At 46.9% G+C, this 24,465-nt stretch overlaps 2 protein-coding genes across 2 annotated transcripts in view; one reads left to right on the top strand and one right to left on the bottom strand.

Annotated features, from left to right (window-relative positions):
* The window catches only part of CSMD2 (CUB and Sushi multiple domains 2), a 473,825-nt gene that overhangs the window by 132,211 nt on the left and 317,149 nt on the right, over positions 1–24,465 (top strand).
* HMGB4 (high mobility group box 4) lies at positions 23,029–23,844 on the bottom strand. The gene has a single exon (XM_006183856.2). The coding sequence runs from the start codon at positions 23,633–23,635 to the stop codon at positions 23,045–23,047; it is 591 nt and encodes a 196-aa protein (XP_006183918.2). The 5' UTR covers positions 23,636–23,844; the 3' UTR covers positions 23,029–23,044.

Genomic DNA, 24,465 nt, shown 5'->3' with positions numbered 1-24,465 from the left:
CGCATGGCCACCGGCAGAATGTGAATGTCTGAAGACATGGGGCTTTTAAAATTAAAGATTATAAAATATGCTGCAGAGGAAAGAAAATGGGCCAGGGAGTCAGATAGCTGGTTCCTCCTTTGACAAACTGGGTCAGATTAAAAAAAGAAAAGGAAGGAAGGACGGACGGACGGACGGACGGAAGGAAGGACATCTCTCTGAGCATCAGTCTCCCTGTCTGTAAAATTCGCGGCTAACCCTTTCCGCAGCCATGCTGCAGGCTGAATGAGGAGAAGTAGGGTGGTGGTGCTTGGCTTAAAGTAGCTATAAAAAAATGAGGGTCCTTTTCCCTTTATCTGGACTATTTTGAGAGGCTTTTCTTTTCTAATTAGCTTTTGAGACTTCCCCTGAAAAACATGCTGCAATTAGAGTGACTTCTGTCCCTTTGCCGAGGCCTGTCTGCCAAGGGGGACGTCCTTTCCCTCTGGGGCCACTCGCCCAGCTGTAAGCTCCAAGGCCTCTTTCATAAAAGAACTTCCTATGGGCTGCCCGCTGTGCCCCACTCTGTGGATGGGCCACTCACGACCTCATGAACCTGGGGACAAGGAAGAACAGCAAGGCCAGCGTTCCCAGTGGAAACGGTGGCCTGGGGCTTTCAAGGAGGACATAGCTCCTCCCCCGAGTCACCAGCTGGATCCTCTCTTTCATGGACGTTGAACCAGCTCCACAGCAGGGCAGCTGTCCTCTGCTCACATCTCTTGGTTGCCAAGTCCTGTTAGTTCTACTGCCTAAATATCCATCCAGTTTGTCCCTTTCGCTGTAACACCAGCATCCCAACCGTGCTCAGGTGCTCTCACACCTGGAACACTGAGGCAGCCTCCTACTCATCCCAGTGTTTCCCCCTCCTGCCTGTCCTCTATTCTGGCCCAGGGAGATCCTTCTAAAAGCCCATATCTGGCTTCTCCATTTCCCACCTGCAAACCTTCAGTGGTTGCTGTCTGCCACCAAGTGTAGTTCAAACTCTTAGCTTAGCATCCAGGGCCCTTCCAGCTGGCTCTCACTCCTAAAGTGTGCATTCCGCCTGATGCATTTTGTTTAAGAGACATTTATTAAGTATCAAGGACCAGCCTCCAGGCTAGGCATTGTAGGTATAATTATGATTTGTTTCAAGTTAACAGCCCAGGGTAAGAATTGTCTTGGCTAACGCAAAGCTGCTGTGCTGATAAGCACTTTATCTGAATAATATCCCTTAACCCTTTCAGTAGCTCTGTGAGATGGGTATTATTCATTCCTCTTTTACAGATGAGGAAACTGAGGCTCAGTAAGTTAACAGAGCCCAAGGTGGCTCTGCTAGGAGGTAAGAGGGACAAATTCTCTGTCACTGGAGTCCATGCCCTCAACCATTCGCTAATCCCAATTTCTTCCATTTGTATTAGGCTTGAGAATCCTGATTAGACTAAACTGGTGGTGTCTTTGCTATACTCATACTTTGTAAGAAATATGGATATAGAATTCACAATTCTAATTAGCAAAATTACAAAACTTAGCACGGACCAGGGGCTAACATAAGACCCTGGCAAATTCTCTACCTCCTGAGTGCTCCGGGGCTGACCACAAGAGACCTGCCTTGAACCCTTGTCCCAGCACCCCAGTTCCTGCCTCCTCCTCCATGCGATACTCCATGCCCGGGCTAGTTATGATTTCCCGAGGGGGATCTCTGCCTTTCTCTCTGGACCTTCCATAGCCAGCCCTTACAAGGGGGATAGTGGGCACTTGATAACTGCACTGAATTAAATTGGATTGAATTGAACCAAATTGAATTCAGAAGCAGATATTCTCCAGCAGTGGCTGGGATTTAAGTTCATTGTTGTCCTAATCATTTTGTGGGAGATAACACCGCCTCCTCCATAAGCCAGGCTAAGCACTTCGGTGTCTGAGGGTAGTATGTCTTAAGGGGTCTCTGTTCAGGCAGGGGAGCTTTTTCTGCATATACCATTGGAAATAGATCTGAGCTGTGTTCTCTGATGCCGTCTTCTGATACGTCTCGGGAGTCGGACAACCTGGGCTTGAGAATCACCTGCACCACTTGTACTGCTGCATGATCTTGGGCAAGTTACTTAACCTCTCTGAGTCTCTGGTTCCTCATCTGTCTCTGTCCCATAGGGATATTGGGAAGATTAAGATGAGAAATTGCATGGAAAGTACTTCCTATGCACAGTAGTACATAGGAAGCGCTCACAGGTTTTGATAATAATTATGATAACTGTTCTCTCCCCATCTCACCTGTCTGTGCTGAGTTGGATCGTGAGGTGGGTTGGGGGCAGTGACAGTAAGGAGAAGGCAGAGGCAGGTAATCAGAAGCATGGTCTTTGTGGAAACTGATCAGCCCAGGGGCCTTGGAAGCAGGGGGAGCTCCCAGGTTCCATGCCTGGAAATGGAGCTGAAGGGTGTGGAAAATTGAGGAAGGGGAGAACCCAAAGAGGTAGATGGAGGCCAGATCATCTGTATTTTCTTCTGGGGACAATAGGGAGGCACTGAAAGATTTATAGTAGGGGAATGACATGATCGGCTTGGCAGTTTTTGAAAGACCACTCTGACTGCTGCTGGAGAAGAAGATGGAGGGACCGATGGAGGGACCGATGCAGGGACGGATGCAGGGACGAATGCAGGCACAGACACGGGCTACTCGCTGTTGCAGTAGCCCAGGTGAGAAACGATGAGGCCTGAATCAACACAGATGGTAACAGTGGAGGCGGAGTGGAGGGGTAGATTTAAGAACCTGGAAGACCAGAAACATAGCATCACTTGGTTAGTGATCCAGTGAACTTGAGGGACCGAGGAGGAGGAGGAATAGAGATGGCTCCTACTCTTGGCTGGAGTGGCTGGTGGACGGCAGGAGGTGATGAAGGGAGTGATGGCATGTTAAGTTTCAGATGCCTGTGGGACATCTAAGGTAGATGGAGGTGAGGACTTAAAGCTTGGGGGAGGGGTGTAGGTTGAAAATAGACTTTTGGAAGCCGTCAGCACAAAATTGAGCACGAGGAGAGAACTTACACCTGGGAGACCGCAAGGGAAGAGAGAGGAGTGAGGGCACTCAAGGGTAAATAGGAACCTTACAAGTGTGAGGACTCACTCCAGAGGGCAGGTCTGGAGTTGGCTGCACTGATATGCAACATGTCCAGGCAAGGCCTGGGCCTTCTGTCGTCCACTGCGTGTCTGCTGTGGTCACTGTGGCCCCCCAGCTCCCTCCTGGTGTGGAGTATGCCGTCAACATCAGTCTGCTTGGCTGGCCCATGAGTCCCTGCCCTGCTTCTCCCCCTCCAAGGGCTGCTTCTCTTCTGGCAATATGAAAATTATCAAAATAGTGTAAGCCCCGATCTACATGGCAGCACTTTCCCAGCCCCGGGCCCCACTTCCCCACTCCAAACCCCATACATAGAGGGAAGGCCTGTCTCTGAGAGTGAGCAAAGCAGTCAAAACAGCAAGACTCCCTGAAAACGAGGCCTTGTTTCCCAGTTGGGAGGCACGTGTCCTCTGTGTGGCATCTCACCCAGGGATCAGCTGGACCCTTGAGTGTGGACCCCTGAGCAGCTTTGGAGAGTTCCCATAGGAGATGGCCTTCCAACCTCTTGGAACATGAATACTTCTCTGAACTAAACAAATAGAAGTTTCCAGATCCCAGTCTCACTGAATGTGATTCAGTAGATTAGGGCTATGACCCAGAAATCTATATTTTAAATACCTATCCTAAGCCATCTTGATGCAAAAGGTCAGAGCATTTGTGAGAATTATTGACTTAGAAAATTACAGTTGTGAGGGGACCCAGCATCTAGCAGCCACCCACCACGTTTCATTTCATCCTCATTCCCCTCCAGTAAGGCAAATGCATCCTCATTTTTGGTCCAATAATTTGAGACTCAGAGGTGTTTAGCAACTTGTCCCAAGACACCCAGCTGATTACAAGTGTCAGAAGTGGAACTCCAGCATGTAAATCTATGAAGTTATAACACTCCCTCACACCATACACAAAAATAAACTCAAAATGGCTTAAAGACTTATACATAAGATACCATAGATCTCCTAAAAGAGAACATAGGCAAAACATTCTCTGACATAAATTGTAGTAATGTTTTCCTAGGTCAGTCTCCCAGAGCAATAGAAATAAAAGCAAAAATAAACAAGTGGGAACTAATTAAACTTAAAAGCTTTTGCACAGCAAAAGAAACCATAAACAAAACGAAGAGGCGACCTATGGCCTGGGAGAAACTATTTGCAAATCATGTGACTGACTAGGGCTTAATTTCCAGAATATACAAACACCTCTTCAACTCAATAACAAAGAAACAACCCAATCAAAAAATGGGCAGAAGACCTAAACAGGCATTTCTCCAACAAAGACATACAGATGGCCAAGGCACATGAAAAGATGCTCAATGTTGTTAATTATCAGAAACGTGCAAATCAAAACTGCAATGAGGTATCACCTCCGCTGGTCAGAATGGCCATCATCAAAAAGTCCACAAACGATAAATGCTAGAGAGGGTGTGGAGAAAAGGAAACCCTCCTACACTGTTGGTAGGAATATAGTTTGGTGCAGCCACTCTGGAAAACAGTATGGAGATTCCTTAAAAAACTAAAAATAGAGTTGCCATATGACCCAGCAATCCCACTCCTGAGCATATATCCAGAGAAAACTATAATTTGAAAATATACCTGCACCTCAACATTCATAGCAGGTGGTATACACACACACAATGGAATACTACTCAGCTGTTAAAAAAGAATGAAATAATGCCATTTGCAGCAACATGGATGAACCTATAGATGATCATACTTAAGTGAAGGAAGTCAGAGAGAGAAAGATAAATACCACGATATCACTCATATGTGGAATCTAAAAAAATGACACAGATGAACTTATTTACACAACAGAAGCAGACTCAAGGACACAGGAAACAAACTTACGGTTACCAAAGGGGGGGGGAGGGATAAATTAGGAGTTAGAAATTAGCAGATACAAACTACTATATATAAAATAGATAAACAACAAGGTCCTACTGTATGGCACAGGGAACTATATTCAAGATCTTGTAATAGCCTATAATGAAAAAGAATATGAAAAGTAATATATATATATATATATTACATATATATATATGTATGTATACCGAATCACTTTGCTGTACACCAGAAATGAACACAACATTGTAAATCAAATATAGTTCAATAAAAAAAAGAAGTGAACCCAAGGTTTGTCTGACCCCAAAGCCTAAGACATTTATATTCTAGCACCTCATCTACAGAGAGGCAAATGTCACCTGTTTTTAGGTAGTTAAATGTCCATCATATGGAAGAAAGTTTAGATAATTGGCAGAAACTGAAACAATGGGTAGTTGCAAGAGTCAAACCTTGGCTCAGTGCAAGATCTAATGGAATAGCCCTGGAGTTAAGTAGGTGCTGGACAAACGCTAGTTGGCGGTGTCATAGCAGGGGTTCATGGAATCAGCTACTGTGCAGCTCTGAATCCCTCTCAACCTGTCATGTCTGAGATACGGTGCTTTGATGAGATGAATTCCTGAATTTGGTCCTCATGTTCTGCCTAGTCTTACGTTATTGCATTTGTGGCCATGAAGGGAAGAAGCAGGAGAGAAGGAGGGGGAAGGAAGTCAGCTAGTTCAAGATGTGAGGATTGAAACAGTGGTAGATCTTGAATCTTTTATCCCTCATCGAGACATTTCTTAATCATGAGATAACAGAAAACACGTAGTAGCCCCAGAGAGACGCGTGCGTCTGATTTCCTTATGGCTGACTGAAAGGTATGCCTACTGTCCACTTGTTCATTAAACCAAGAATCCTCCTTAAATCGCTCTTCAGGTGACCAGGCAAGTTTTCACATGCGCCATGGCCGCTGATGCAAGCCCAAGGCCTGGGTCTACAAAGGAGTAACAGTCAAGAGAAAGGTAGATACATTCCATTTCTCTCTGGTCTGAACACCCTCAAGTGGGAAGTCATGAAACAGGCAGCGCTACAGAGAGTATGAAATTACAAGTGTTGTCCACTGAACAGCCCATCTTTTGAAGCTGTCTCATGAGAGCATCCGTCTTCACCCGAGTCAGTTTCAGTCCTCCAGACTCAATTATCTCTGCCACCCCATCCCCCATCTCTCCACCAGAGTTCTGCCATAGCCCTGTGGATTCCAGTTGCCCACATTTGATTTCTAGACCTCCACTCACCAGCTGTTTGATCTTAGGCAAGTCGTTTAACCTCTTTGAGCCTCATGCCCTGTTGGTGGCATAATAAATTGGCACACAACCTTTTTGGAAGGTACTTTGACAGGACAGAGTGATTAAAATGTAAAAGGTGCATGCCACTTTTGGGAATTCATCTTGAGAAAATAGAGGTTTTTGTAAAATGGAATATACAGGGATGTTCCTTGCAGTGTTATTTATTATAGTGGGGAAAAGGAAACAGTAGATGTCCAAAATTAGTGATTCCATAAACTGCGATACATGTGGCTGATAAAACATGTAACAATTAATTTCAAAGAATGTTCAGAGAAATTGGAAAATGCTTAATGTGATATTTAGTGAAAAAAATCAACATACAAAACTGAATACAGGCACGGGAAACTATTCAATACCTTGTAATAGACTATAATGAAAAAGAATATGAAAAGGAATATATATATATATATATGTATGGACAACTAAATCACTATGCTGTACACCAGAAATTAACACAACATTGTAAATCAACTATACTTCAATTTTAAAAACTTAATAGTATGAACTAAAATCTTTACATACATATATATACAATCGTCATTAAAAAAAAGAAGACAAGAAAAATATTAACACCATGAGCTCAGAATGGGGTACCAGTGTATTTTTTATGTTCTTTTGTATCCTCTTAAGTTTTACAACAAGCATCTATTACTTTCTGGGTGCAGAAAAATCAGTAAGAGTTAAAATATGTTTTGGTATCTCCTACCACCTGCAGGATGAGGAACTAACGTATTAACAGAGGATTTTCATAATCTGACCCCATCCCAACTGCAGCAGTTTCATCTTCTGCCACTTCTCTGCATTATCATCAGCTCCCCACACCACTCCCGTGGGCTTGCTTTAGCCACTCCAAGCTTCTTGCCGTTCTAGAAATACATCAGAACCATGCGTCCTGTCACGCCCTTTACCCTTCCTGCGTTCTCCATCTGGAATGACCTTCTCCACATTTTTCAAGAATCAATTCGAGTATCTCCACCCCTTCCTTGACAGTTCATTATTTCCTGCTCTTTACCCCTGCAGAAATATATGTGTGTGTATATATGTATTCATAGTTACTTATTTAGTGTCTATCACCCCCACTTGCCCTTTCTTCAAGATTTTGTGGGAACCCCAAGGAGGGAAGACTAATTCTGTCTTGGAATGTCAGGAAAGGATTCAGAGGAGAAGACATTTGATTTGGCTTCTTAAAAAATGAATAGGAGTCCATCAGCTAGACAAAGGATGAAAGACATCCCACATAATTCTAGAACAAGCTTCCAGTGGGCAAGCTCTTGTACATATTTCTAGCATAACCCTTATCTCACCGCCTAGTGTGCCACATAGAGGAATGTATATCACCCCAACCAGACAGTAGCCTGGGGACAGAAGATGTGCCTTGTTTTCTTTGCAGTGTTCAGCACAGCGCCCGGTGCATACTGGGCACTGTGAACACAGTTTTGTCCCGGACTATGAAGGTCTGAAAGTACCAGTCCAGTAATTACCGTTCTCCTTGTCTTAGTGCAAGTGGGAAAAGATCATATTCTTGTCTCTTATCACTGGTTTCAAGAACGGGCCCAAAGATGCTGAAAATACATACCCTATAAATTTTCTGCTGATTTGAACCAAACTGAAGAAGTTGCTCACCTGGTAGGCATTAAGAGGATCTTCCGCAACATTTGGAATTCTTTTGAGTATAAATATTCCACCAATATGAGCTTTGATTCTCTTTTAGACAACATGCCACAGTTTCAGAATGATACCTTTGAAATAAATCCTGTTTGAGTAATGTTTCTCTTGGACTCATAAAATCTTTATGGCATTCTTTTCTTATCTCATAGACTATGAGGAGGAAGAGAGAGTCAGAACGACTGAATTCCAAGTGGAGAATGCAGTATTTTCTTATATGTGGGTCACATACTTAATATAAATAATTTTAAATGCAAATACAATACTGACTGCATATTAACTGAAAAATCCTAGCTCTGTCCAAAGTGCTGAATCTGTGAGTACTCTGCTTAAAGAGTAGGTGGTATGGAAATTGGGTATCCATTCAGATAGAAGGTTTGAATGTATTAAAAATTCAGTAATAGCCATACTAGGGAAAAGAATACAAATGCTGGCAGAAATAAAACACAGATGAACAGTTCAGTGCCTCCTATGGCAAAAAAATAAATAAATAAAAGAGAGAGAGAGAGAGAGACAGAAATAGTCGGTTGATAAAGCTGAGCTCTCAACCCAGTTATGCAAAGGAGCACTGACTTGGGAGCCATGCGTTAATCCAACACACAGATTTTGAGTGCCTACTATATACTAGACATTGTACTAAGCACATTAAACGAGATAAATCATAATCTTCGTCTCCGCACGATCACAGTCAGTGCTTGCTCAGCCACTAACCAGCTGTTGACCTTGGGCAATTCACTTTACCATTCAAGCCTCAGATGTCTCCTTTAAAAATTTGGGACAATAGGATTTCACAAGATGACTGTGCAAATCACCTACTACCAGTTTGTCCCAGGATTTAACAAAAGCTCTCAATGAATGTTACATATTAATATTATGTGTGGTACATTGTGCTGAGTTCTTTCTATTCATTATTTCATTTATGGTCTCCGATACTCTGCACCTGTCACATGGGATAGACAGAAGTTAGTTTACTCGCCCAAATTCATATAGTTGGTCAGTACTGTAGATAGAATTCAGGGCCAACTCTTTTCACTCTAAAGCCAATGCTCCTAACTGCGGTGATTCTGATTAGAGCTCCCAGCCCATGAGGGAGCAAAAGTGGGACCAGAGACCAGAGCAGACCAGTCAGGCAGAGGGGCCCCAAGCAGGTGGGATTGTTAATGACACAGGCTGCCATGGCCCCAGGGGCAGATTCCCACAAAGCCCGTGGCACCCTGGATTGGGCAGGTGTAGGGGAGGGCCTTTCCAGAATCCGCTTGACTAGAGGACAAGGGGCTTGTGATGAATTTTATGCTAGAGATACACTGGCACAAGCTGTCATCATGGAAGCCACAGTCTTGTATACTCTGTCTGGAATCTGATTGTGCTGGTCTGTGTTCCTCGAGCAGGGGTGGTGGGGCTTCCGAATTAAGCACAACACAGTGCTACTTTGGTGGTAACTGTGTGCTTTTTGTTTTCTTTTTAGTCTAAGAGCTAATGATTCAGTCCTCCAGACTCCACAAAAATACATAAATACATATTTTCTTCGCTTTTCTCCCTATCAGAAACATAGGGCTACGAAGCACAACACCCCCCTTTCCCCCCAAAACTGCCCAGTAAACAACCGGAGCTACTCAGACTCCCTCGATTGAAACGGGAAGGTCACACTTCGCTAGTGTCTTTGGGGCTTGCTGTTCCCATTTGTGACAATCCTGGGCTGTCCCAGGGCCTCCCTGAGGTGCCCTTCCATCCCTGACCTTCCATGATTGTCTTTTAAACACAGAGAGTCTGGCCAGCCAGCAGGCAGGTAAACGGATCAATGAGGGCTCTTCATCGCATCGTCCTCCCGGGGCCTCCGTGTCTGCTGCCTTCCGCCCCTGCTTCTGCTGTCAGATCAATGGGGGGACCAGATGGCTGTTCTGTGTCATAACAATGGCTCCTTTGCAGGGGATTCGTCTCAGCCCTTTGCCTTCAAGCTGGGGAGGTCAGGGGCAGCTGTGTCCCACAGCCCAGCAGCTCTGGGGAGGCCCGTGTTGGCTTCTGATAAAGGCCAGCAGGGGTCTCTGGGATGGATGGTTGAGTGGGTTTTTAGGTTGTATCACCAGGTCTGGGAGACTGGGAGGCAAGGACTCCTGGGTCCAGTGACACCAGTAACCAAGGTCTTTCCTGCCACTGACCCCCCTACAGTCTGCCTTCCACCGCCCCTGGGAAGACAAGGTCCTGGAACTCTCATCAACATTCTCTCTGCTCTTTCGTACAACCCCAGGTCATCGTCATCAACCTTCTTGAGGCTCATCTGTTCTTAATTATGTCTCTAAATCCCAAGGCATTACAACTGTGAGAATTTGGGGAATTTAGCTGCTTAGAGGATTCGCAGTAATCACAGTGATCTCTGGTATTTACAAAGCTTCCTTTTGTAGATGGTGAAAGCCAGATAGACAACATTGTAGTGGCGAGGACACCCTGAAATTGCTCTCAAGTTCTCTTCACAGAGTGCCAGGCCCTTAGTCAGTCTTACTCTGTTTAGCTCAAGGAGGTAGACAAAAGGAAAAAAAAAAGTAGTTTTCTTCATTACCTCCTGAAGGAGACCAAAGAGAAGATGGAAACATGAAAGCCACATAGAAGAGATGCCTTGGGTTGAGTGCCCTCTTTTCAGGACGGCCCTGCTGCCCCTCCTGCTGCCTACACGGAAGGGTGGGCTCCTTCCTGCAGCTCTGTTTGTTGCAGTCAAGCGTCTGCTTTCTTGGTATTAGCTGATTGGACAAGAAGTTGACACTGGACTAATGAGCTGAGCCAACCAGATTTTCTCTCTTGATAATTCAAGGCAAGAGATGGAGAGACTGGAAGTCCATCAGTTGGTCCCTAAAGCTGGAAGGTCAGGAAGACTCAGGGATCGGAGTGACCATCTGGGACCATCATGTGTACTGATGAATGATCAGAGAGAAGGGGAGTGGACCATGTTACCTGGGGGAGTTTCTCTCTGGCATTTTTTGTCCCATTTATTTATCCGATAAACCCTTTGGATTTCTAAGCCAGGAGCCATCCCACAAGACCACTAATGCATGAAGGTGTGGGAGGCACCAGAAATAACCTGAAACTCCTGCTATTTTCTCTGACACATCATGCATTCCTTCCAGCCTCAGTGGAAGACGAGGCCAGGCCCCGCAGGCTCCGCGTACAGGAGATGGGAGCAACCACCTCTCTAATGGGGACTAGATCAGTCGGCACCATGGACCTCGCCTCCCCCAGGGGTGGTGGAAGGCAGATTGTAGGGATCAGAAAGGACCTTGGTTACTGGCGTCACTGGACCCAGGAGTCCTTGCCTCCCAGTCTCCCAGAACTGGTGACACAACCTAGAAACCCACTCACCTGGTTAGGCCTAATCAGCATTGACTCAGCCTTGGACCGTGGTACTGCGGCCACTCTGAACAGCTTTCTGCTGCGGCAGGATTGAAGGAAACTGGCCACTTTGGGCCCATTTCCTCTCAGCAGCCTTCTGCCCACACATCAGCCTTGCCACCAGAGGGCTTTGGCTGTAGTGCTGAGTCATCCTCCCCACCCTCACCCACCCGTTTTACTTTTCATTCATTTCTCAGTGTTTTTCTCTGACTTCAGTACTAACTGAAACACACAGGAATACCAATAAGGCAATACTATGTTTTATTTGATCTATCGACTGCGGTGACCTGAATCTATATTACCTGGCACGCCGAGAATGTTTTGACCTTCTAAAAGGAAACGAGTGCTCTCCGAACCAGAGCCAAGCAAGCAGCTTAGACCCTTCCACAAGCAAAAGTCTGGGGCCGGGGAGTTCCAGAGCATGAAATCACCACCAAAATATGATTACAACTCCTTGAAGTTGAAGTCCTTGCAGCAAGGGAAGGGAAGGGAAGGAGCAGAGACCCAACAGCTACTGTGAGGCAGTAGGGTGAGGGTGCTGGAGCCAGAATGCCTGAGTTCTGCTCCCTAACAGCTGTGTGACCTCAGAAAAGTTGCTTAACCTCTCTGTACCACCATCGTCTCTCCTGCAGACCTGGGACTGTAACAGAATCTGCCTTGTGGGGTTGCTATATTAAATGAGTCAGTGCACATGAGATGCTCAGAACAGTGGCCGGAGTGCAGGAAGTGCTCAGAGTGGAATCTTTTGTTCCCAGGTGTTACAAAGGCACTTTATACTCTGTCTTTTTTTTTTTTTTTTCTCACAATGATCATGGGAAACAGATTTTTATATTCCCATGTAGAAGAAGAAATTGAATCTCTGATGTTCAGTAAATTGCCCAGAGCTACATAGCTAATAAGTGGCAGGGACAGATATCTAAGGTGGAAGTCTCTGGCTCCAAATCCTATGTTTTCTCTGTTTCATTCATCATGGCCAGTCCCCTTAGTGGTCAGCCTGGCTTCCCATCATTGTCCCCTTCCCCTCCTGTCCCCCCTGCAGAGTCCCTCAGCACCCACTCCAGTTTCAGTGACCCTGAAATCACAGCACCAATTCTTAGTTTTGGCAGCTCTCTGAGCTGCAATTTCTTTATTTCCATCAACTGGCACAATTACAGGGCCTGCTGAGAAAGAGAAGAGCAGCTCCTGAGGGCCAGACACTGGCCTGGTGCTATCAGGCAGGCACCCATATTGCTGGACACTGGCCTGGCCCCACACCTAGGCCTTGGTGTTCTGCTGTTGGACATGAACATCAGCCCCAGACAAGGCCAGTCCATGACCATGAAGGGTTTAGACAACGAGACCACTTCGTAATCATGTCTGAACTTGGACACAAACAAGGACATTACCAAATGACAAAAATGACCCAACATCCCCCTCTGTCTGCATCCTGGCTAACATGAGTGACGGCTGCTTCTTTACCAATTACAACTGGCGTCTTACTTCATTCCTCTCATCTTCTAGATAAAACTTATCAAGTACCCAATCATAGAATTACATTGACTCCCTGACAGCATCCAAGGAGTTTCTGCTTCTTTGAACCCTCCCCCAAATCACCTAACACAAGCCTAGTTACTACAGTGAGTTTTTTCCAACCTCCTTTTACTGAGACACCCCACAGTTCCCAGGGCTGTGCATTCTCCCTTGTTGCCAAAAGGCAGTAATCCCAACTTTGTTCAACTGCTGGTGGATTCCTGGTGGTCTTTGGCTGTGGTTTGAGGTTGGGTGTGGGAGGGGGAAGGGCATTGAACTACCTTATGGAATTAAATCTGATGATGCCTGGAGAGTACCAAGTATCAGGGCCTGGAACATAGTAAGTAAGTGCCAAATACACGCTGGTTATTAGCGTTGTATTTATCACCAAAAGCGTCTTCCTCCTTTGGACAAAGCTGGTGCACACCCAGTACCTCTCACCAACCAGCACCTTCTTTTCTGAAGTCTGTGCAGGCACCCCCTTAAGTTTGCCCCCTTCGCATCTCCTCACAAACCTTAACTCCACATTGCAGACCCCGATCCTGGGATAACCTTTATCGCCCATGACATCTGGTTCTGCTGTCTGCCCTTTGGGGCCCCCGTGGAGGACACTCTGTCAGGGTGTTTAGGCAACATAGCGGGGATGGCAGCGGGGCCAGGTCGGCAGTGGAGTGATCATCAGGCTTCAGTAGCCCTTTTCTGCTTCCTGGCAGAGCAAATGCTGTGCAAATGGAATTTCCATCACCCACTCGCCAGAGCCGCGTGGGCCAGAGGAGCCGGCTGGATTCTTCAGTGCAAATGTACTCACAGCTGCATCCATCCGCGAGGGGCAGCCCCAGGGGCTGCAGAGTTCTTTCGTGCCCACTGCTGCTAATTGCAGATAATGCATTAAAAATACAGAGCCACATCTGTTCATTTCAACATGAGTATCGAGGAATTTACGTGGTTTGTAATAACAGGGTGTGAGAGGAGGAAAATGCTTATTCTGCCTGTGGGCCCGAGGCACAGCTGTGAGCAGAGAGCTGGAGGTGTAATTTCTGGTGCCCAACAAATTTTTTGGGTGACAGCCAAGCCCTTCCTCGGAGGCACCAATGGATGGAGCCAGGTATTTCTCCGGAAATTCCATGTTATGTCACCAGCCAAGCACAGATCGTGTGTCTGGGTGCTCAGGAGGCCTCCTGGCCCAACCCTGCTGGGCGTCGTGTTCCTGAGAAGAGGAGACTGACCAGAGCCAGGCTCAGGACAGAGGGAGCAAAGTGCTTCTCAGGAGTCCATTGTTTATTTTCCAGCAAGCAGGCTAAGCACCTTGCATAGAGTCTCAGTTCCTCATCTGCAGGATGGGGGTGTTTAAAGTTTCTGCCTCATTGAGTTTATTATTAAATAAGGTGTTACGTGTAAATTGCCTCAGACAGTGCCAGGCATGGCATAGGTGCATAGGTAAAAGTTTTCCAGTATTATCTTACTGCATGTCGAGCATGGTGTTAGAGTTTAAGGGTACCAGGATAAATAAGGCAGGGCCCTTGCCCTCCGTTGCAAGTCAAGGAGATGAACACCAGTTAAGATGTGATATGCAATGCAATGGTGATGTGTTATGGGAGCACAGAGGAGGTGGGAGGGACAAAGAGGGCTTCCTGGAGGAAGGGACACTAAACCTGAGTCTTATCTGGCAGGTGGAAGTTTACAAGACCTAAAAGGTAGGAAGAATGAGTTCAGCCTCTAGTAGCATGTGCAAGGGCCCTGAGGAGGGTGTTAAGAGTATAGTGCTTCTTGAGGAAATACCGTAGAGCAGGACCTTAGGGTAGGTGTATTAAGTATCTATTGCTGTGTAACAAATTACCCCAAAACTTTTGGCTTGAAATATTTATTAGTTCACATTTTTCTATGTGTTAGGAATCTGAATGTGACTTAGTTGGGTTCTCCAGCTTAGAGTTTCTCACAAGGCTGCCATGAACAAATCTTCCAGGGCTGTGATCATCTCAAAGCTCAGCTGGGGAAAAGGGTTTGCTCCAAGCTTATTCACATGGCTGTTGGAAGGGCTGAGTTCCTCCAGGCTGCTGATTGGCCACTGCCTCAATTCCTTTCCAAAGGGCAGCTTTCAACATGGCTGATATCTTCATCTGAGCAAATCTGAGACAGAGATAAGGACAGAAGTCACAGTCTTTTACAACTTAATCTCAGAGCTGGCAGCCCATCAATTTTACTGTATTCTATTTGTTAGAAGCAAGTCACTAGGTCCAGCCCATACACAAGGCGAGAGGTTGTCCAAAGGCAGGAAAGCCAGGAGACAAAGATCATTTAGTCCTTTCTGAAGCTTCCTACCACAGCCTGCCCTCCAGCCCACAGTGATTCATGTCCCTTCAGCATGCAAAATACAATTACCTCTCCTCAAGGTCCTGAGAAGTCTCATCCCATGAAAGCATTAGCTTGAAGTCAGAATTTCATCATCTCAGTCAAGTTTAGGTGTGGATGAGGCTCTTGGGTGTGGTGCCTTAAGTACGGGTCCTCGACCACTGTTACTCTGGACCCCTAGTTCTGCAAAACTAGAGGGACAAGTTGTCTGCCCCCACATACCCCACCTACAGTGTGGGGATAGGCACAGGACAATGGCTATACTCAAAAGGAGGGCAGGGAAATGTGAGGCCTAAAAAAGCCCTTGGCCCATTGCAATTCTGAAATCCATCCAGGAAAACATTAGAAGTTTCTTGATTAGTTTCAAAATCTGGGCATATTTAACTCCACCTTCTGAGCTCTTAGTTTCTCCCTCTGAGTCTTCCTAATTTTTTTTTTTTTCATGAAAGGAAGTGCATGTTTGAAGCTGACTTTTCTTCAGCCTGCTTTCTGCTGAGAATTTTGGGAATCCAATGACCTCTTTTTATTTTGGAATGTCTCTGTCTTTTTCAGTCCAAGCTGATGGTGTTTCTTCATCAATAATTTTCCCAGAAACTTTATGGGATTTCTGTAACTTTCATTGTGATTCAGTCTATCACACAAAAGCCACAAGCACAAGTTTCTTTGAACCAGACTCTTCTCTACCTTGGGCTTCCACTAAGATGGCCAAGGGACAATCTTCTAATGCTTCCCAGAGGCCCTACTGTTTGATCTTGAGGATCTGTAAGGCCCACCCTAATCTCTTTAAAAGACCTTCAAGTGTGACTGAATAATACTATGATCCTTTAATCTTCCTGTGTTCTTAACCAAAGGCTGCACAGTCACACCCCAGCTTTATCTCCAGACCACCTTTTCTTGACACTGCTCAAAGCCATTTCTTTTTGTTTTGTATTGCTTTGTTTTTTATTTTTTTTTAATTGAAGTATACTTGGTTTACAATGTTGTGTTAATTTCTGGTGTATAACATAGTGATTCAGTTGTGTGTGTGTGTGTGTGTATATATATATATATTCCTTTTCATATTTTTTTTCATTATAGGCTATTACAAGTTATTAGATACAGTTTCCTGTGATATACAATAGGACCTTGCTGTTTATCTATTTTAAATATAATAGCTAGCATCTGCAAATCACGAACTCCCAATTTATCCCTCCACTCCTTCTCTTTCCCCCCACCCCCTGGTAACCACAAGTTTGTTTTCTATGTCTATGAGTCTGTTTCTGTTTTGAAAATAAGTTCATTTGTCTCTTTTGTTTTTTAAGATTCCACATTTAAGTGGTATCACATGGTATTTTTCTTTCTCTTTCTGGCTTACTTCACTTAGTGTGACAATGGAATGCTACTCAGCCATTAAAAAGAATAAAATAATGTCATTTGCAGCAACATGGATGGACCTGGAGAAAACCATTTCTTAATTTCAGCATCCTTTGCTGTCTTGGGAGACTGAGAACTTTAAAAGCTATCAAGGCTGGCTTCTTTATTTAACCACCTTTCCCTCAACTTCTCTCTCTTCTCATGTAAGCAGTGAAAAGAAACCAGGCAGTACATCCAACACTGCTGGGACAGCTCCTTAGCGAGATCAGAAAGTTTATCAGGTACATGTCCGGGCTTCCACGTGACTGCAGGGGACACTGTCGCTAAGCTTTCTTCCCTACATAACGAGGATCCCTCCTCCAGTTCCCAGTAACAGGTTCCCTGCCTCCCTTTGAGCCTCCCTGGCAGCACCTCAAAGTCCAGGTTCTCTAACAAGCTCCTCAGAATACTCCCAGCCTCTGCACTCTGCCCGGTTCCAAAGCCATCTCACTTTTTACGGTATTTTCCATGACACTCTCCCTCTGTTGATACCATAATCTGTATTCATTATCTATTTCAGTTTGTAACAAATTACCCCAAACCTTAGTGCCATGAAACAGTATCTGTTACCTTCGTTTCTACAGGTCAGGAATCAGGTACGCCTTAGCTGGGCCTGTCGTAAAGCAGTGGCAAAGGTGTCCACTGGAGCTGGGGAACCATCCGCTCCCAGGCTCACTCACGGGTGCAGGCAGGATTCAGTTCCTGGCAGGCTGTGTTGACTAAGGGCCTCGGTTCCTCGCCGGGCGTCGGCCAGAAGCCACCCTCAATTCCTTGCTGTGTGGGCCTCTCTACAGGGTAGCTTTCACCATGTCAGTTTGCTTTGAGCAAACAAGCAAGCAAGAGAGACAGTCTTTTATGTAGCCAAGTCACTTCTGAAGGGATGTCCTGGTTACTTTTGCCCTGTTCTGTTCACTAGAACAAAGTCACTAGGTCCAGCCCACACTCAAAGGGAGGAATCACACAGGGGTGTGAATACCAGGAGGCGGGCTTCACTGGGAGCCATTTCAGAAGCCGGGTGGTTGCGACAGCACAGCTCGCCGGGCAGCGACAGCCTGGTTGTGCCACGTCAGACCCCGTGGCGATGGGCCACCCGGAAACCTTTCACTGTTGAAGGGGAGAGTCTTAAAATGCCACGCAGCCAGCCAGAGCAGAGGAAGGATTGGAAAGGAGCAATGGGTGGGGGGAGCTGTTGCAAGGAAATGCCCCATGAGAATGCTCATCATGTCACTAATCTAACCCAGAGGCCAAGGCCAGCCTGGATGGTCCTATGACCCCCTTTCGGCCTTTGCCCTGCTCTTCCTCCTGCCTGAACTGCCTCTGCGTGTGTTGCCCTCACCTTCTTTAAACCATCCTTTAGAGGCCAGGGCAGGCACCCCTCTCGCCTGAGTGCTTCTTACACACAGACTCCATTTACAGTGATGTCCCACACATTTCGTTCATTCTCCAGCACACCTGTAGGGCAGGTATTGTCTATGGGCGTGTGATTAGAGGTGCATGACAAGACAAAAAGGTGCCAGTGCTTTGTGACTTCACCCTGATGACCTCACCCTGGCCACGGACCTCATCCCCAGTCTTAGAGGCCCAGAAACTGGACCTTTTTGTCCTCAGATGATGCTTTAGTGGAGGCTGAAATCAACTCTGAGATCCCAGTGCTGCTGTGTGGCCCAGATGCTAGTCAATTGTTTGCAACTGGGATCAACTTCTCTGATGGGATTTGAGGGAAGTGTGTGTGTGTGTGTGTGTGTGTGTATACAAATATATACACATATACATATATATGTATGTATGTATATATGTATGTATACACACACACACACACACACACACACACTTATTTCTCTGTCAAGTTCAGAATCAGTTGGCAGATGAAGGAGACAGACAGACGAGGATCAGCCGGTCACCTTTATTACTGATGAACTGATGAGAGAGCAGACCTAAACACACTTTGCAGGTGGGGTTGAGGGGGAATGGTGAGGGGAGAGAGGAAAGCAGGTCAGCCCCTCCTCTCGAAGTCACTAGGCAGATAAGTTATGCCTCCTCTTCAGAGTCAATGCCAGGGCTGCTCGAGGGGAAAGAACTCCCTGGTCCCGGGACCAGCAGCATCAGTATCACCTGGGAACGTCTCAAAACACAAATTACAGGCCCAACTCCCAGAAAAATTGAATCAGACTCCACGGGTAAGGCCCAGCATTCTGTGTTTTAGTAACGTGATTCTAATGCAGGCTCAAAGCTGAGAACCACTGGTCTAGTGGGAACAGCTCTGCAGGGAAACACGAGGCCTAGGAAGAAGTGTTCGAAATATTTCACCTTGCCTTCTCCCCACCCCCGGGAAAATGAATCACAGGGAGAGAGCTTCACAGCTTCCACAGCTGGTTTTTAGCTTATAGCTGTGTTCCAAGGAGGACCACTTGGAGGCTCCTGATTATCTCCCCTCCGGAAGGGAAAAACGCCGTGGGTTTGGTATTTGCTGGCCTAGTCTCTTTCTCTGGCAGACCTTAGAGGGGCTAGCTTCCCCTTGTTGGCACTTGGTAGTCTCTGAAGACTCTAGGATGACCATTAAGCAGAAGCAGAAATAAAGCAAGTGGATCCCCTGCAGAAAAACCCTCTGTGGCTCCTCACTGCACTTAGATTTCAAAGTAAATGCCTTGCCAAAGCCTGTCCCTCTCCGACTGCATCTCGCCAGCTCACTCACACCTCCAGTCATTCTGGCCTCCCTTCTGGCCATCTAATGTGCTGGGGCTACTCCTGCCTCAGGATCTTTGCACTTGCTGTCCTTCTTCTTGAAGAACTCTTCCCTAAGACCTTGGCATCCTGGTCCTTCTTGTTCTTTAAATCTAAACGCACATGTCAGCTTCTCTGACCATCCATTTAAAGTGCCCTTAACCCCATTTGTCATTGTTTATCTCATTACCCTGGTTTATTTTCTTCAGAGCACTTGACAGTATCAAAAAATGACCTGGGCTGCTTATTTGTTGACTTATGTATTACCTCTCTCCCTGTCACTGGAGTATGAGAGCTTAGGGGCCTTGCTGCATCCCTAGCACCAGAACAGTTCCCGGCATAAGATTTACATAAATATTTGTTGAATAAATGAATGAATAAATGGCCACAGGAAAAGGCCCTCGGAGATAAGTTTCCAAGTGGAGTGATTCATCAAGACAGCGATGGGCCCAAAGACTGCCTTCTTCTTCCCGAGGGCAGGGCCCCTGAGCCCAGCTGTTTCGGCCCCAGTGGATGCTGGCCCCACACCAGATAATCTGCCTGCTTTTTGCCTCGCCCATTGTCTTAGGCCCAGACTCCCCCAACTTTTCCTCCTCCTCCTCTCCCTCCCCTTCACTGTCATTACATTACTGTCATTAGAAGCCAGCAGGTTCACACCCTCCTGTCATCTTTTTCATAAAGGAATACTAATAGAGTTAGTTTTCAGCAGGGGCACTGCAAACTGTTGTCAAAACTCTGACTGGCCACCCACATTCACATAATCACGCAGGAAACCAGAGAAGGGTGGCAGGAGGGCTGGGGCCCAGCTGTGTGGGAGCCCTCTTCCCAGAGAGGACTGCAGTGGAACACACAGCCACTGCCCACAACAGCCCACAGCCCACTCGGACCGCTCCGGAGTCATACAGATCAGGATCTAATTAGTACTCGGGGCGGGGGGTGGGGGGGTTCTCCACCTTCAAGATGTTGGCAACAAAGGGAAAAAAATTAAACAGGTAGGGGAGAAATAAGGTTGAAGATGGTTTCTTTTAGAGTTATGAGGAAGCTGGCATTTATTACATAGTGTATAAATTATCTGTTGCTTTGTGGCAAATTATCACAAACATGTTGGTTTAAAAAACACACATTCATTATCTCACCATTTCTGTGGCTCAGAATCTAGTCACAGTTTCGCGGGGTCCATTGCGTGAGGTCTCACAAGGCTACAGTTGAGGCGTGGGTCAGGGCTGAGTTCTCATCTGGAGGCTCGACTGGGGAAGGTCACACTGTCCCACTCACGTGTTTCCTGCAGCACTTAGTTTCTGGTGTCTGTGGGACCGAGAGCTTGCTTTTTGCTGGCGGTTAGTCTGAGGTCACCCTCAACTCCTAGAGATTCCCCACCATTTCTTGCCACATGGGCTTCCCCAGTCTGGCCACTTAATTCATCCAACCAGCAAGGATGATCTCTGGAGCCAATCGACTAGCACGACAGAGTTTTATACATCATGACATAATCACAGAAGTCACATCCCATCTCCCCTGCCCTATTCTTTTGGTTCAAAGGAGATCACAGATGCTGCCCACATTTCACAGGAGGGGATCGTATAAATGTGTGAACACCAGGAGGGGGACACCAGGGGACAGTCACCCTAGAGGATCCACCACAGTACCTCTTATGTGCTAAGGAGTGTGCCAAATGCTTTTGTGTGTGTTACATCATTTAATCACTAAACCAACCTGTGAGGCAGGCGTTGTCCCCTTTGCACAGATGAAAAACCTGAGACGAAGGAATGAGAAGGTCCTGCCAATGATCAGAACCACGTGTGCTGGGACACCAAGCTAACCTGTGTGAGCAGAGAAGCTGGAGAGTCAGCATCTTTCCAGTGAGGAGCAGAGGCCCTGGGGAAATAGGGGAAGGGGCGGCAGGAGGGTTCTAGCTGTGATATGTGAGACCAGGAGGAAAGATGGCTGTGGATTACACGTTGAGGAAGGAGAAGATTGAGAGTGCTCTGTTGTCATCTCTCTTTTCTCAATGAAGCAGAAAATGAGGGTGTCTCCTAAGAGAGTGGAAGTTGGGCTGGAGGGAAGCAGAGCCAAGTTGGAAGAGCAGCTGTGGGGAATGGGGAATGGGGAACGGAATGTTGCCAGCATCCGTACAAGGTTGCCGAGGAGGATAAAGCTGCTCCCTCTGAGAAGACGTCAGCAGTTGCCTTGGTGGGTGGTACTCCCTCCCACCTTCAGCATTTTGTGTAGTCCTCCCTGTCCTCAGGCTTTGTAGTGCTGTGGTTCATGCCGGCATCCACTCCTCTCGTCGGGGCAGGAACCTAACAATAGACGGTGTTGGTCCTCCTGGTGCCCAGCACAGGGTCTGGTGCATGGGAGCCCTTCATAAATGGCCTACCTGATTCTAGACCCTGAATTTCTAAATCACTGCACTATATTACCTCTCACCTCCTAAAGGCTCACCCGGTTCTAAAAGACTTTTCAAAAATATGTATTTTTACTTTTGTTCTGAAAGTAAAAGTTCCAACAACAGCAGATTACAAAGACGAGAGTCCCTCAAGGAATAGGGGTTAGAGGTGGAATTAGGGAAGTCTGTTGCACACAGAACCTGGTGACAGAAAAGCAGTTTGCATCTTGGCCCCGTCTTTTTGACATCAGAAGTCAAGCACCATTTCAAAATATTCCATATCAATCTATATTGATTGGTATGAAATTTTGCCCACGGTATATTGTTTCCTGAAAAGTACAGTTACAGTACAGAACAATTCTATTTATATCAAATTACCAGTTTTGACTCATTTTAAGTGGCAGGAAATCTAACTCAGACCGTCTCAGACAAAAAAGAAGCACGTAGGCTCATCTTCAATCAAAAGTCTGAGATGCCAAAGGGACTAACATTCTGGGCCGAGAATGAGGCAAATGGCTGCCAACACCCCCTCCCCTTCCCCAGGGCTGCCTCCTCCCTTAGGCCTCCTTACACGAGTCCTGAGATCCACTGTGATTGACCAGCGTGTGTCCCGTGCCCATCATTGACCCTGTCACTGTGGCCAAGGGAATTCCTTCTGCTCAAGCCTTGGTCAGGATGGAGCTGGTGTGCTGTGAGCAGGAGGAAAAGGAATGGATGCTGTGTGGTCCAAAAGGTAGCAAATGTCCACTGTGTGTTATGCTTATATCCACAGAAAAATGACTGGGTGGATGCCCACCAAAATGTCAAGAAAAGGGTTTTCTCCAAGTTGCAGCCCTTGGGGCAGAGTCAGATGCCTGTTTTTGTAAAATCAGCCCCGAGCTTCATCTCGGCTAGGAGAGGGACCACCACGGGAGTCTCATGGAGGTCCACTAATAGTATGTAAGCCTTGCTGGAAGACCCATTCTGGAATTACTGGAGACACTGAGTCCCCGAACCTCTACTGGGGCCTGCAGTGGGAGCGTGACCTGAGGTCCAGCCTTCTCCGCTCCTGGTGTTTGTGAGCCTCACTCTGGGTAGGGTTCCCCCGACCTGGATTACCGTTTAGGACCGGGATGCTCCTACCTCCAGGACTCCTAGTCGCTTTGCACCTGGAGACTCCCACCCCACCTGGCCCAGCCCAGCCCGGTGAATACTGACCACACACACCCCTTGGGACGCCGTTGCCCCTTCTCCCAAAGCCAGCCCCTCTCAGGATCAGTTTCCAAACCCTGATCTCACCTCCACTACACCATTCATTTTTCTCCCAAAGTGGCAGTAGTGGCCACTCGAACGCCACACATGAGACCAGGGACAGGCAAAACAGTTGAATGGCATTTTTATTTTAATTGGATTCATCAGCCGTGTCTGACTCAGTTTGTTCGAACCCTCTGCGCTGGTTCTTAGCCGACCCTTGGAGGCCCTTCTTCCGGGCACTGAACTGTGTACGGTAGACGCCCAGGTCCTCGTGGTACTTAGCTCTCAGGAGAGCTGCTCTTTGCTCATAGGGCTGCTTGTCAATGTCTGTCGTTGCCGACCACATCTTCCCCGAGGCCTTTGCCACCTGCACCACCGACCAGTTTGGATTCTCCCTCTTGAGCTGGGCATAGTGGTCGTGGCAAAAGAGTAGGAAGGACGATGGAGGCCGTCTGGGTGCCATGGGGTCCCGCTTTCTCCTTTTCTTCCTCCTGCCACCGTAATTCATCATCTCTTCCTGGTACCGGGCTTTGTCGAGCTTGGCCAGGGCTTCGTACTTGGCCTTCTCGTGCTTTGAGATGGCCCTCCACTGTTCCGAGCACCTCCTAGAGAACTCTTTAAAGCCAACACAGGCATTTGGCTGCTGCTCCTTGAACTTGCTTCTGTAATTCAGCAAAAAGTGGATGTAAGAAGAGACATTTACCTTGGGTTTTAGCTGGATTTCTTTCCCCATGTTCATAAGGTCATCTTTTTTCCTGGATTCAGGAACTTGGACAGCAGAGACTTTTGTCCCTACACTCCAGGAGCAATTAGAAGGTGCTCTGCTTGTGGTGAATTTTTCTCTCTGTAAGAGCTGCAGGTCAGGGTTGGCCTTTTCAGTGGTGGTGGCATTGTTGGGTCAGAGGGGACTGTGACATCACTCCCAAGCTGGCTGCTCCAGGCATTTACATACAGGGACTCTCATTGGTTGGAGACTTGGAGGTCACTCTTTGCTACTCTTGAAAGATGATGGTTCACCTGGAGAAAACTTCACAGCAGTGACTTTCCTTGGGGTGTTTCTCCTTGGCCTCCTGGAGGCAGAGGGCTTTGCTCAGTTCGGGGAGTTTTCCATCCCTCGGCGGTAGTAACGAGCCACGGGGTCTGCCTGCCTCGCCGTACGACTGTCAAGATGCCGCGTCATCCCTCCCAAAGACAGGCTGAAAGTAATGAACGTGAGGAGGTGGATGGTTCCAGGGCTGTCACAAGGAAACGTGAAGTCTTTCTGTTTGCCTTGAACAGCGGCAGCTCACACTGTACAAAGAGTTTAGTAGTAACTCTAAAAATAATTGGATATGACAGCTGTGACTCGGCGCCTGTCAGGACAAAGTTGTCTAATTTAAAACCCAAGCACTTGGGCTATACGTCTGAACTCCTCATTTCTCTGAAGAAATTTGGGGGGCAGGGGAAGAAGGGAGGAGAACCCGAAGATTTTACTGATTGCACTGGAGTCCCTGGAAGTAAGATCAAACCCCCAGCTTTTGGGGAGGCTACCCACTCTCATCTCAGGGGTCCCTGTTTCTTGGGGCAAGA

The sequence above is a fragment of the Camelus ferus genome, chromosome 13 (genome assembly GCF_009834535.1).
Source record: "Camelus ferus isolate YT-003-E chromosome 13, BCGSAC_Cfer_1.0, whole genome shotgun sequence".
NCBI lineage: Eukaryota > Metazoa > Chordata > Mammalia > Artiodactyla > Camelidae > Camelus > Camelus ferus.
This window is presented reverse-complemented; position numbering and strand designations above follow the sequence as displayed.